The 14264-nt window shown below is 36.9% G+C and overlaps 1 protein-coding gene across 1 annotated transcript in view; it reads left to right on the forward strand.

The window, feature by feature from the left end:
- The window catches only part of ADGRL4 (adhesion G protein-coupled receptor L4), a 72897-nt gene that overhangs the window by 33127 nt on the left and 25506 nt on the right, over positions 1–14264 (forward strand). The window contains exons 3-7 of the mRNA XM_058030075.1: positions 4157–4309; positions 10276–10431; positions 10949–11019; positions 12734–12907; positions 12996–13179. Of these exons, the coding sequence (XP_057886058.1) occupies positions 4157–4309; positions 10276–10431; positions 10949–11019; positions 12734–12907; positions 12996–13179 (738 nt within the window). The remainder of the gene's footprint in view (positions 1–4156; positions 4310–10275; positions 10432–10948; positions 11020–12733; positions 12908–12995; positions 13180–14264) is intronic.

Genomic DNA, 14264 nt, shown 5'->3' on the forward strand with positions numbered 1-14264 from the left:
CTTTTGTAGCTGCTTTCCAATTGTAGGTTATAATTTCATAACCATGCATTATTAAAATACCATATATTTACCATATATGACATGGAAAATCTTTCACTTTAAAAGGGACATAGAATACAACAAAGGAAATGTTCCAGGTTTGTTTATCTCCTCCTAGAATCTTATCAGATTCCTCTAGCTTCCAAATGCATCATGCCCCTAAAATCCACAAATCATTCTTCCTTTTTGTATTGGTATGTTTTAAAGTTTGTAAAATAATTTAATGCTCTCTATGCAAAAATGTACTCATATTAATGAGCACAAGTGTTTGATAACAGAATCACTAGCTCAGATCAAAATGGAGCTCTAGAGGGGTATATCAGTTTTTCATATTTTTTTCTTTTTTTTTTGCTTTTAAAAATCCATAATACATTCTCAAGAGACTAGTAGAGATGTGATTATATTACATTGATTGCTATAAGAGTAGTTGATTCTATCTAACTATGACATTTATGTACAGCAAAATACATGCTCGCTGTAATTTTAAGGTAAAAATGGAAAATGGATTTTATTATACAACTCTAGCATGGAAACATCCTACCAGTATTCAGGTACATGTTGCCATATCTCCCACATATCTTTGAGTTACTCAACACAAATTCCCTTGGAAATTATGTATAACCTTCTTTACATTTTGATTGGTAATGATGAGATTTTAGAGCAATCCAAATCATAGAACTGCCATGTAAAAAAATAACTAGCCAAAAATGGAAAGCAACCTAAAAAAACCAACCAATCCCAACAACCAGCTCCATGGCCCCACCTTCATTTCTCAAGAGAGCGCAGCTATTCAGGAAATGCCTTCTGTATCTAACAGACTTGAATGTAACATTACCATTTAGCCATGATAATTAACCTTGTCATTTGGCTGGTCGTGCCTCTAAAGTCTCCAAATTTTTCATAATTTACTGGAGACAAAAAATCTTTAAAGCAATGTATATTCCCGAAATACTGCCTGCAGTGTTCGGTGAGTAGCTGTGCAGCATTAAATGCAGGTGCTGTAATTAAATTAGGTAGCAACAAAGCAGGTGGACTCTATGAGTGCTGTCACTTAAAGTATCCTTTCTGCATAGGCAGGAAATTTTGTTAGGAAAATATTTTTTTTCATCTATAAATCCCATTGTTTTTTCCTGACATCTTTTAAATCACAAATCCAATGACATTATAAATCATGTAAAATTTGGAATATTACTTTAAGCCCCTGGGTCCTCGTTGGAGTGCTTTCTGAATAAAAAATTCAGGTTGTTTACACAGAGAACTCGATATTATTTTTGCCATCATTTTTTATCTTGTAGAATATTTTGTGTAAAAAGGAATGTTTTGATAGGCTGTATAAGAAAATCCTTTCTGTTTTTTTCAAACTTCTTCTCTTGCCTTCCTCATTAACCTAGTAGTTTTCCATAGCCTACTTCCATCAGTAACTTTTACGTCATTAATTTCAATGCAAGCAGGATGTGGTCCAGTAAATTATCGCCCTGCACAGTCTGGTCAGTATTACTTTAGACCATGGGAATAGTGAAATGAAAGCTCCGTGTGAATTTAACTCTTTAAAATATTCATTCTTGGGTTTGCAATGTAAGTTACTGCTGTTCTTCAATGTTCAAAATGTTCCTGTAATTATCTGAAAGATCTCTCAATAAGAAAGCTTACCAAGGCCATACAGTCACCATTAAATCCCTTGCAGACATCATAAATATTGAGGAAAAACACCAATAATCCAGTGAAGTTATTTAGATATAATTCTAGTGAATTTGTTGATAACCACTGTATGAGTCACTTTAATATTGCTTATAAATCCTTTGGACCACCGAAAAAAGGCAATATTGCTGGATATCAAGGACTGCTGTTGAAGTCCTAGAAAAAAAATCAAAAATAAATGTTCTTGCATGTAGCCTTTAGACTCCTTAGCTCTGTTATGCCTCTACTTTAAATCTAGTCCTGCCACTATCAGCGACCTTCTACTTCTCATTTTCCAAGACTACAATCCCATGAGCTTTCCAAAGTCAACACATACACTTTTATAGAATCTGTAATATTTTCCCAAGACCAAATTAATTTTACAACTAACTGTAATAGAGTATTCCACTCTTTTTTTGTTGTCACTAAATGCTAGGCAAATTTGGGATGCAAAGGAGTCAGACATACACAAAATACATTAGAAGTGGACCCTGTAATTAAGGTTGCAAAGTTTTCTGGGACCTGGTCTCTGCAATGCTACATGACAAACCAGATTTTTTTTCATATTCTCATGCTTTTTTTTTGAACTGGGATCAACATCACACTTTTTTCTCCCTATCATAATTCCACTTATACTAATTAGGTTTTATTTTGGCATTCTTAAGATCCAAATGATACACATCCTCTGCTGTATTCTCATGAATACCAAGGCTGTGGAATAAATATTGTTGAAGTGTGTTGGCACGGTGCTTTTATACTTGGATTCCTCATTAAATTACATTACATTTTAGTTTTAATGAGCATAATCCATTTGATACTGTTGACCCAAATTCCCCTGAGGAAAACTGCAGCTCTGAAATGATATTTGCATGTCTGAGTCAACTGAGTCACATTGAAAATCATGTCAGACTTCAAATATCAAAATGTTTCCTGTTTGAGTTATGCTGGGGGTCGTGATGAAGTTTTATTCCAGAAATGTATTCCTGCAAGGCTTTGTGGCTCTTGCTGTACTTTAATCTTGTCACTGCCCCAGCTTGCGTGCCACTTTCCTTATCTGCATCCTATCTCTGTAAACAGCTTATGAGAACACTGACCATCAGGAAGCAGGAACACCTTTCCAAAGCTCATCCTTGGGTGTCTTTTCTGAAATCATATTTCTTCTCCCTGTCATGCTCCTAAATCATTTTTCTTCTGCAATAAATTGTTATTTCTCTCCCTGTTAGAATTCTTTCCTGTCATTCATCATGTTGTGAGTACCTTTTGCTTGAGAACAGGAACAAAATCCCAGTACATTTCAGAAAGTCCTTTCTCATTATGTAGAAAATAGAGAATTCCACTCAAGAGTGCCACCTTCTTTGGGAGACTTTCATTGATTTTTTGTTTCAGAGTTTTGGGATACTTCAAAAAAATGGGCTACTGGGAAGATGGATTTATCAGTATTGTGAGTGTTTTTCTCAGTTTGATAAGTAGTGGCCTGAAAAAGAAAACTTTTGAAATTTTTTTCAAATTTGGTCTGAAAATTATTCAATAGAAAACAGAAACCTTGGAAGATTTTGGATAGGAAATGGTTTTATTGAGTCATTGCAGGAGATCAACTATGGAGTTCAAAGCATGAGTTCATGATTTTGTTTGACCTTTCATTAAGATTGCTGGATCCCCATGCTCATAATGACAGTCTCAGACTTGTGTATATCACTCCTTTTCACTGTGTCATTGGAGGCCTGGGGTTAGCCCAGTAAAATTGTTCATGTGAATTTTCAGGTACAAAAATTATGACTTGCAGAGCAATTGCTAGGAGGAAAGGCTCAAGACATGAATCTTGCTGATCTCTTTGTTGAGACCTTTGGGATAACTAAGAAAAAACAATATACTTGAAGACTCAGGCCAGTCAGCAGGATGAATTTGTAAGTCTGTTTTTACAGTAATGCTGAGAGATACCACAGAAGGTGTTTTAAAACAGGCCATAAAAAATGTGCATTTAGCTATAGAGGTTTTGCTTTGATGTCAGAGAATTAAGGGGTGATTTCTTTATAGCCTTTTGACCTCTGTTTTTTATAATTCAGAATTCCCAGACACATCCTCAGAGTGAGCTTCTACCTGTAGATTTTTGGATAGGAAAAAAAATATTATCAATTACAGCCATGGCAGAACACAGACTCGTCTCAGTCCTCTATTCCAAGTGTATATCCAATTAAACCATTCATTTCAGCATCCCACTGATCTCTCACTTGTTGATTCACACAGGATGAGGGCAGATGAGTGCTGCTGAACACCCGATTACTTCCTTGGCAATGGGAAAACTCTATAGACAAATACCAAGACTGCCAGCTCAGCATTCAAGATTTATGCAAGTGAAATACCAGAGCCAAATTAAGCTTATAGAAAACTGCTTTCTTCAATCATCAAATGTAAATATATTTTTCCATAATTTGTCTTGCAGATGATAATGAGTGTGAAAATGCTACTCAGCCTTGTGGAGAGCATGCCAATTGCACAAACACAGAGGGAAGTTATTACTGCACATGTATGTCTGGTTTCAAACCCAGCAATGGTCAACAAATTTTTGTTCCTAATGATGGAACCTCCTGCGTGGGTAAGTTATTACTGTCTGCCACAGAGCTTTACATTGTCACTCTTCTCTTACTGCTTCTCTTAATTATAGAAATATAGCAAAATGCTCTCATATTGTGAAGTTTGGAATTTGTGTATAAAATTCCCACATTTTGGACTGGAACAGGCTTGCTTAATATTCCAGTTCAGGCACACACTTCTCCCTGACAACAGAGCATCTGCCATTGCTTTCAGTGACACTTGCATCTTAACTCTGTTTGCAATATATTTAAATCCACATGTCACAGATTTACACAATAAATATATAGTTAAGGCTACACAGAAATCACCAATTCACCCATTTATGCCACTGTTTCACTGATGTGTGAGCAAAGTGATCACATTCTCAGGAGAAAAAGTGACAAAATATTCTGCATTCAGATCTGGATCAACAAATTTCTCTATAAGTTTGAACTAATATACTTCAAATATCTTTTATTTGGAAACTTGTTCAGGATACTTTTGTTATTTTTCAAGTCTAATCAAAAGAAACAAGCCAGATCAGTGGTTATCCTACCTCCTGTGCCCTTCATTAGCCTCTGGTTCTGTAGCAGTTGTATGGAACATGTTCAAGATTACAGGGGAGGAAAAGTTCTCTGGAAAAATGTTATTTCTGAACAACCATGCAATCCTTTAGGATTTCCTCTGAATGGAAGAACTGCAACTATTTCTCTTTTTCAAACTCCTGGTAATTTTCTCTGTATGTTGCAAAAGTCCTCAGGGAATGGGAAAATGAGAAATAAATCTATTGCCCTTTACACCTTTATGCTGACTGTGTCTCATTCTAGGTATGTCTCCTGTGAGCTTGTGAGTGCTGACAACCTCTCTTCTCACCGCTCTTAATATCAGCAGAGTGGTTGCATATTAAGCCAGAAAGTGATCTAATCGACATTTCTTGCCCATTGCTCACATCCATCTAAAAGTGCTCTGCTTTATCCAGCTGCTATGAATCATTCTTAAATTAGCTGGGATGGAGACAGTTAGCACACTGAGCTGTAAATATTCTCACCATTTCTGCTCCAGGTTTTGATTTTTACATTATGATATTTCCTCAGCTTTGGGAGTTTGTCTTCAAACTTATTTCTCAGACTGTCTTTATATCACTTTAACTTCTTACCCTTAGCTTGATAGTTTCTTCCCTTTTTCCCCTCTTTACTGGGCAGATTGATCTTCTTTTTATCCTCTACTAGAATACTTCTTCTTTTTGAAAATCCACATGGAGGAGCCAAGAGCTTTTAAAATGCACACTGAAATGAAAAAAAAATATTACCTGTGGGCACCTTTTTTCATTAAACAACTGTACAAATTACTTTACCAAGATGTGAGTCCTAAACACAACCTTTTGATCCACAATTAATTTTTTTCCTTATCCATCAGGGAAATCATAATAGGATATTTTGTACCCAATGGTTCTGCTGCTACAGGTAGCAGATATGATTTGCACACAAGAAGCTGACATTTGTGTATTCAGGGTGACAGCTGAAGCAAATATCAACATTTCATTCTAAATAGAGTGCAAGTTATTTAGTACAAATCACAGAACAGAAATACCAGGTATCCATCCTACACAAGCTTTTGGGGCTCCACAATATATTTTTAGATTCTGCAAAGTCTTAAATCTTCTTTTTAATATATGTATATAAGTACATGACAGTAACTTTAAAACTAGTGTTTGAATTTTGGAGAGTATGCCATTATGAATCCTATTTGTTTATGCCCTCAAACCTACCTGAGCTTCCAGTAGTGCAAGCGTGGCACAAAACCTTGTGTGTCCAAGTCACTTTCCAAGTCCATGAAAATACCTCTGTGTTCCCTCTTTGGAAGCCACAATGAGCTCCCAAGTAAAAAGTGATAATGTTCCCCAAGGTCTTAGATCAAAAGAAATCTTGGCAAAAATGCTTTGAGAAATGTTGGTTCACCCTTAATCCAGCCAGAATGCTGGGTTTTGAGTTGAGGGTCAGAAGTATTTCACCCATGTTATCAGGTAAAATTGCTGAAGAGATGACAAAGAAAGATACAGATAGAGGAAAAACCGGGCAGTAGGAAGGGAAAGAGAGGAGAAGAAAAGAATAAAGGAAATGGAGAAGAAAAAAATAAGAATGCAGAGATGTGACATTTCTGAAGACATTTTTCTGCTGTCCTGAAAGTGAGCTATTAAAATCTATTTTTTGATTTGTGCAAAAGCCATACTTTTCCTTAGACTTCACAATTTATTGAATGTTCAGCTGCAGATAAAAAAGTGAAATAGAAACCTACTTTTTTCACCCCAGTCAACAGAGTAAAAACATGAAAATGGCCATCTGTGAAATGAAAGTGACATCCACGCCACTCTGCTTTTTCTGGGAACATGCTATTAGCTCCCTTCAGGTATTTCTGAGAGCACTGGGAAGGCACCCATTCTCCATCCCATCCTTTGCTGTGACAAGGGAGCTGTACAGTGGATGGAATCTGGCGTTGGGCCGCGTTGCTAACTTTTCTTTTACCTTTGCCATTCATAGCCTTTTACATTTCTACTTTGTGCGTGCTGCTGCCTTCCACAGTGTGGAGACACGGGGAGGGAACATCCAGTCCTTTGCAATTGGAGTTTTCAATCACTTGCAAGCTACTAATAAGCAGAAGGTATAATGTAGACATCAAGCTGTCTTGACTGGCTGGTGAGGAATCAAAGCGATGTAGGTACAATCCTGTAATTGGCAGCACTGAACATAATAACTGTTCTCCGTACTTTTAATTTAATTGGAATTTCCTTGCCTGCTGCAATAGATGAGGAGTGACAAAGCAAAGAAATAAAATAAAAGGTTATAAATCTATTTTCACGCTAGCCTAAGTGGTGTTGGTGATATTATTTTTCTGATCGCAGCTATTATAAAAGCTTCAAAGTTCAGCTGCAGGATTTGTTTTGAATATTTACTGAAAGGCCAGCGCCTTTCACAGACCTGTGGCAAGTGCTCTTCTGTTTAAAAAGCTGTTGTTCTTCAACCTTTGCTCAGGAATGCTGTCTGTGAAGACTGCTCACGCAGCCTTGGCAGCCCACTCCTGCTCCCACAGCACAGCAAGGAGGAGAGTTTGGGATCCTCACCCCAAAGCTCCTCTAAAATTGTATTGCTGAAAGCACTGACAAGCTGTTGTCCATGTGTGGTCCAACAATTGCATATTTGGTTAAAAAGGCATAACTACAAACTATAAAGAAACAAAAGCCTACAGCTACTGTGCGCAGCATTTCAAAGCAGGAACTTGAAAGCTGCATTCTTGCAACTGTCACAAACTGTTGGCTGCTCCTGACAATCTCATTGATTTAAAAGGGATACGAAGCTGATTAGTACCTTGCAAGTTCAGGCATATTGCCTTTTAATTTTGTCATCCAGGAGTTGTTCTTTCTTCTGAAAACAGTAAATTAAATAGGCATGATATGGACCCATTCCATATGGACAACTCAACTGCAGAAAATCTATTTGCATATACTCAACAGGGTGTCTCTATCAGACTTTAAATAGCAGTCCTGTTGCCAGAGATATGCCAAAATACTTGAATTTCTGGGTTTTTTTTGATAATCCTCTCTTCTCATTAAAATCTCCATTACACTTTATATCTTCTATAATTACAAAAAGAAATTGCATGACTGCCCAATAATAACAAATCAATTGTTTACTGATCTAAAAGTTTATAAAAGTGTCATGACAATTTTGAAACATTTGTATCAGTAAATCGTACGGAAACCTGATCCTTAGTGTTCTGAAATGCATTCAAATATTACCCTTTTACTGTAAGTTTTGGCAAAGATTGTTGTCAGCTGCTGGTGTTTTAGCACTGCATTACATGATGAATGGCTTGTTCAGATGCACATGCCCTCCATGCAGCTGACAAGGCCCAAGAAATCTTTGGTTTGAGGGTGGTGGTGTTTCCAAGTTAGACAAACTGGCTTTGTCGTGATTTTCACCCCTGCCACTTCATTCAAAATCTCTCAGTCTTACAGAGCCACACAACAAGGCACTGACAGACGCTCACTTGTTTCAAGCAGAGCTTTATAATTTACTGATGTGAGAGGTTATTTAAATGCCAAGAGTAAGAACTTTAGCCTTGTGTCTTTAAATGACAGCATTTAATTACGAGGTATCCTGTGTGTAGCACTACATCATGCTTTTTTCCTTCCCTTTTGCCAGATTGGTTCATGTATAATGTGGTTAGCTCCATAGCTATGAATACTTAGGTCACAGAAACCATACAAATGCTCATAATGCAAAACTCAGCTCCTTAAAGAGAAGCATTAGCAGTTTGGGACATTAAATATGGAAATAACCTATTGCCCTAATGCAGAAAATCATCATTTAACTTCCTGCTTTAAACTTCCATGCTGGCACCAAGCCATTTAAACACAGAGTTTTCTTGGTGGCTCTCCCTGCAGGGCAGTGGTGGCTGTGCTGGGGAGGGCAAATGCATCTCCAGTGCCACATCTCCTTCCTGTCTGTGCAGGAGCCTGAATGGCTTTTCCTGAAGCTTCTGAGCTTCAGGCTCAAACACAGCATATCAGGTTCAAATCAGAGCATTGGCTCATTGGGAAAAAGAGATATATGAAAGTAAGGTGGGACTTCAATCTTAAATTCCAGGGAGACCTCAGTCCCAATAGACAGATGACCCTCAAGTATTCTTCATGTATTTTTTTTTGCATTCCCTCTATATATCCATATGCTTGCAGTTTATCTTTCCATTTTTCAATAATATTATTTCACATGTATTGTTGCTTCATTTCATGCTCCATTTTGAAACCCACCAAGATTCTTGCATCAAAAGCAGAGTGTGAATCTAGTTTCTATATGCTAATAGTGGATTTCCAGCCACCCCCATAATCTGCTTTCTGCTTGTCTGTTTTTAACATGCCCTCTGACTCAGCAGAGGCTGCCTATCAATTCACATAGCTCTTCTTTTCCACTGATCAATTAACCACTTCTCTTTTTTCACCAATTTCTTCCCAAAACTAAGCATCATTCCAGTTTTTGACTGGAGCTGCCATCCTCTCTCCTCCATGCCCTGCACTGCCTTCCCTTTTCTTCAGCTGTTACTTAAACCCACTCATGTACCACTTCATTTTTCAGATATACCTGTCCCAAAGCTCCTCATGTTTTTCTCCTTTCCAGCCCAGCCCTTCACAGTCCATTACTTCATTCTCCAGAATTATTTGGTGTAGTTCCCAGTTTGCTTTCTCCATTGAGTTATTTGATCTTTATCCTTAGCCAGCCAAATAATGCAAAATAATCACTCCTCCAGCCAGGGATTTAGTACCCAGCTCTCCCAAACTGATCAATTCATGGATTCCCTTACTGGAATTCACTGGTTTTAGTCTTGGACTATGCCCCACCCAGTTACTGAACTTGTCTACCTAATGGCAATTTATTTAGAAGCAAAAAAGGCATTTTAGGCAAATGTAATTTAAATGTGGATTAAAAAAAATAGAAAAGGATACGTCAAGCACTTTAAAGGGCACAGAGTTTAATTCTTAGATTAACAAGACGGACAGAGTGAGCTTTTGCACTGTCTTTTTAAAGCTGCAACTTAAAAGACAAGTCTGCAGGGTCTTTTTCTTTTTCTAACTGAGCAGAGAAAATCTATTTAGTCTAATCTCTGAAAAATGGATTTCAGATGATTTGCATCATGCCAACCATTTTGTTATGATAGAATTAATATGGTTTTAAAACACGAGCAGTGTAGTATTATAGAGCAATAAAAGTGGTGGTATAAAAATATGATCAATTATGATTTATCCTTCTAATCCCTAAGTATTATAATTGGCAGGGGCTTTGCCATTGAGATTGTGGGTTTAGTTGTTGCTTTTTTTTTATTACATGAAATTTTATTATGAAACTGCTTGTAGTGTGCAGGGCTATTATCAACAAAGCAGCAAGGTGTTATTCTGTACATACTTAATAAAAATTCAATTTCTCACAATATTTGCAGATGTAGATGAGTGCAGCAATGAAGCAAGCCTTGCCTGTGGAGATCATGCAAAATGTGAAAATGTGGATGGAGGGTTTAGCTGCTCCTGTAAGGAAGGTTATCAACCATCCACAGGAAAATTGCAGTTTAAGCCAAATGATGGCACTTCCTGCCAAGGTACATGATATTATAAAGGTTTATGTGTTATTATAGAGATACATCTTCTGGGAAACCCACCAGTGCCTATTTATCTTCAGTTAGATTAATCAGCAAGACATGAAAAAGAGGCAAGGCTGTGGCATCTACAATTCCTGAGAATGGAATAATTTTGTAAATGTATTTTTGCTAAACAGTGTGATGAGATCCATCTGAAATAATGGCTACCTCCTCAGAGCTGTCAGATCTGTACTGCTCTCTGGAAATTTGAGCTCTCTCTGCCCCACCTGTGGAAGTCCCATAAAAGGGACCAAATTCTCCACCTGAATATAAGAGCTCATTCCAACCCAATGCTATAATTTTGGCCGAGATAAAGTCTTTGTAATTGTGTTTGAGAATGGAATGCTGTGTTTTATGTGCATAAATTCAGAATGCTGGTGGTGTGGGGAATGACCTAGACAAGAGCTTTTGCAATTATTATGTATTGAATATTGATTAAACTGCAATGTATAATTAGTTTCCCTTTTTGTTTTTACAGAAAATCCAAGGGCCAAGTGTGAGTTATTCAAAGACTGTATAGCTGAACATATTAATAGAACTTTAGCCAGGGTAAGTAGCACTGGTTTGTAGATTAATTTTCAAATCCTTTAATTGTTTCTATTTGAAACTGCTGTTTCAATTATAATAGTTCTTAAACAGTTTTTAACAAAGGCTTGAAGCATACAATTGAACTTAAGCATGTTGACAGAAGGCTTTTTAATAATTTCAAATTATTTGAACTGGGTTGTATGTTCTACTCATGATAATAACTTGCTGGGAATCTGCGTGTTCTCTTTCCAGCAAAGTGAGTCATGATGCATGAAAAATTCAGAAGTGTGGTAATCACTCAGCTGTTTCTGTAATTTCTGGAGTTACACACTGCTGCATTTACTGATGTGCAATTATTTGCTTGTTCAGAAGGAAGGCAAGATAGCTTACAAAAGTAATGTCAACAAGTGACTAAATAGAAAAGGGAGCCATAGCATCTTGGTATGCTGCTTTATTTACTCCTCAAAGACAAGTGTGTAAAGTGATACAGGATTTATAAAAACAAATAAATACTCAAATACTCTGTGGCCAGAGTATTTTTCACCAGAAAATTTCTTTTTTTCACCAGAAACAGTGATTCCTGAAGCTAATTAAAAATACATTAATGAATGCACTATCCATTATTCTACAGCTACAGTATTGTCTAATTTTAAAGAATAAATGAAGCATAAGCATAAATAAATTAAAAGCAATTGTATATGTTTGCATTTGATATTAAGCAATTTGATTCAGTTACTGGATTCAAAAAGATATTATTTTACAGGATTTTATTAACCTACTATTGCATATACATATGTAGTATTAACATAGTTTTTATCTTTACCTGCAATGTAATGCATCATATCAAATATAATACCTTGGGTGCAAAGACATGGTAACTGTTACAGCAGAAACTTAGAGGGAGATTTTTTTAAAAGATATACTCAAACTAAACTTAAATTGATAATTAAAAATACTTTCTTGTAAATAACTGTCAGATTTTTAGCCTGTTTTCTAGTTCTGTTCAGTTACAGTCAAAGGCAAAGCAAGCCCCATAAAAGCTGTTCAACAGCAGAGAGTGGAGATCATACAAAATCAGATGTTGGGTGTTTTATTAATTAGATTCCAGTATTGTGAAATAAGAATTCTTCTCTTTTTCAGCCATGAGACTGAAATGAGGAAGTTTAACCTTCATCTCACACTCTCCTGCCTATATTTTAAACTAGCTGTTTTATGTAAGTGCATTTAGCAGTTTATAAGCTGAAGCACTGAAGGAGAAATTGGCGGTACAGTACACTCAACTACATGCTTTATAATTTGCATTTGAGAAAAAACAACTAAAAAAATACAAATACTTCCCATCTGTTTCCACCTCTACAGTTAAATTTTAAAAGAAAATTCAATAGATTAATACAGAAGCAGAATAATCATATCATTGATATTTAATTTTTTTGCAGAACATTTACTAGTTCACTTTAGATCATCAGGATAAATAAAACTTAGTTGCTGCAGGGAAAAAAATGTGCAATGGTAGCACACCTTTTTTTTAATTGTGGCTGTTTGTGAGGGTTATAACTAGACATGTGTAATATCAATAATTTATAGGTCAACGTGTTGATTGGGTAGGAGTGTTTATTCACAAGTGTCTTATAAACCAGTATGTTAATTAACAGAAATCAGTCTATTGGGTTCATTTTCACGTGCAGAAATATTGCTTTAATTGTTTCATTGAGATATGAATTCTGGCATTTTTCAGATTAGTCATTTAAAAACACCTCTGGAGAAGCTGCAAGAAATTAATAAAAATACTTTGGGACCCCTTTTACCTGTAGAAGTGATTTCATACGTTGAAGCACTGTCCCATTCACCGTGGAACACCATGAGTGACCCTGTCTCTGACAGTGAAGCCCTGCAGAACACCACCATTAACGTGAGTGGATCGGGCCTTGGAGCTGTGGGGTTTGTCCTTATTCCAAAGATAGCACGGGACTCTTCTCAAACACATGTTTTACTTACAGGTTTTGGTCAACACTGTGAACAATTTTTTACAAAAAGACAAAATTACAGCCTGGGAAGCTCTGCCTGTAGATAACCAAAGGAGGAGCCTGACCAAGCTGCTGCACACAGCAGAGCAGGCCACACTTCTCATGTCACAGAGCTTCAAAAGGACAGCCCAGCTGGATGCTAATGCAAGTGACATAGGTAAGATAAAGAAAATTATTCTGAGGTATACTTCAGATGTGGATTAAACTGAGGAGTTTTTCAGCACAATTATAAAGATTAGAAATGGTGTTATGTGAAAGAAACAGGTGTTAATTTGTATGATTTTTGTAACTAACACCTGACTTTCAGTGTAAGTATCATAATTTTCAAAGACTAAACCTTTGAGTCCGGAGCAAAAAAATAAATTGAGAGACTGAAGGAACTTGTTTTCATATTCTCTTTAAATCTCTCATTATGGCCATATTCACACAGTCTAGATTCATTTTATAAGCACAAAATTATCTATGCATCTTAAGTGTATAAAAAACACCAGTGGAACAAAATTTGGACTTACTTTCTACAGATTTTTTTTACTCTTTTTGGTTCAGTGTAGTTCTTGGAATAAGGATTGTACCTAGTGAGTTTAATCTTGAGTGGCATAATCTCAACAGGAATTTCTCACTTTAAGAGGAATTCCCCAGGAGGAGAATTGGTTAGTCTCAACTGCACCATTTTGTTCACCTACCTTCTCTACCCTGTGTGCTGCTGTCTTTCCACCAATACCTGCTGATTTTGCTTTGGTAATAATAGTTTTACCATTCCTTCTACTGAGAGCAGAGTAAGGCTGACCAGCCACTTTTGCAAATCCTGATAAAGCATGGCAGATTCCTTTGCCAATGGCCACTCCTTCATCTTTATTTTTCTGAATGTCCCCAAACTGTATGTGATCTGATTTGTTATTTTAGATTTAGTACAGTCCTTCAGTGTCTCTCAGCAGCTTGCTGTTTCATATGATGACTTGATGCGTAAGATTCCTACTGTGGTCTCGAGGCTGGTCAAACCACCTGTTCTTCCCTCACCTTTCTGAAAATAGAGTGATGAAAAAGAAGGGAGGGATTTGTTCCTCGACATGGACTCTGCAGAATGAGACTCATGTCATTGCAGAGCCCCTCTGGGCCTGCAGCAGGTGCAGGGCAGTGCCAGGTGCCGCTCTAAAGCCCCTGTGCTCCCTCCCCACACCTGCCCTGCTCGAAAGCAGAGGCTCTCATGACCACAGGGCTGAGGCCATGGAAGTCAGCAAAGAG

This window comes from Melospiza georgiana, chromosome 9 (genome assembly GCF_028018845.1).
Source record: "Melospiza georgiana isolate bMelGeo1 chromosome 9, bMelGeo1.pri, whole genome shotgun sequence".
Lineage (NCBI taxonomy): Eukaryota > Metazoa > Chordata > Aves > Passeriformes > Passerellidae > Melospiza > Melospiza georgiana.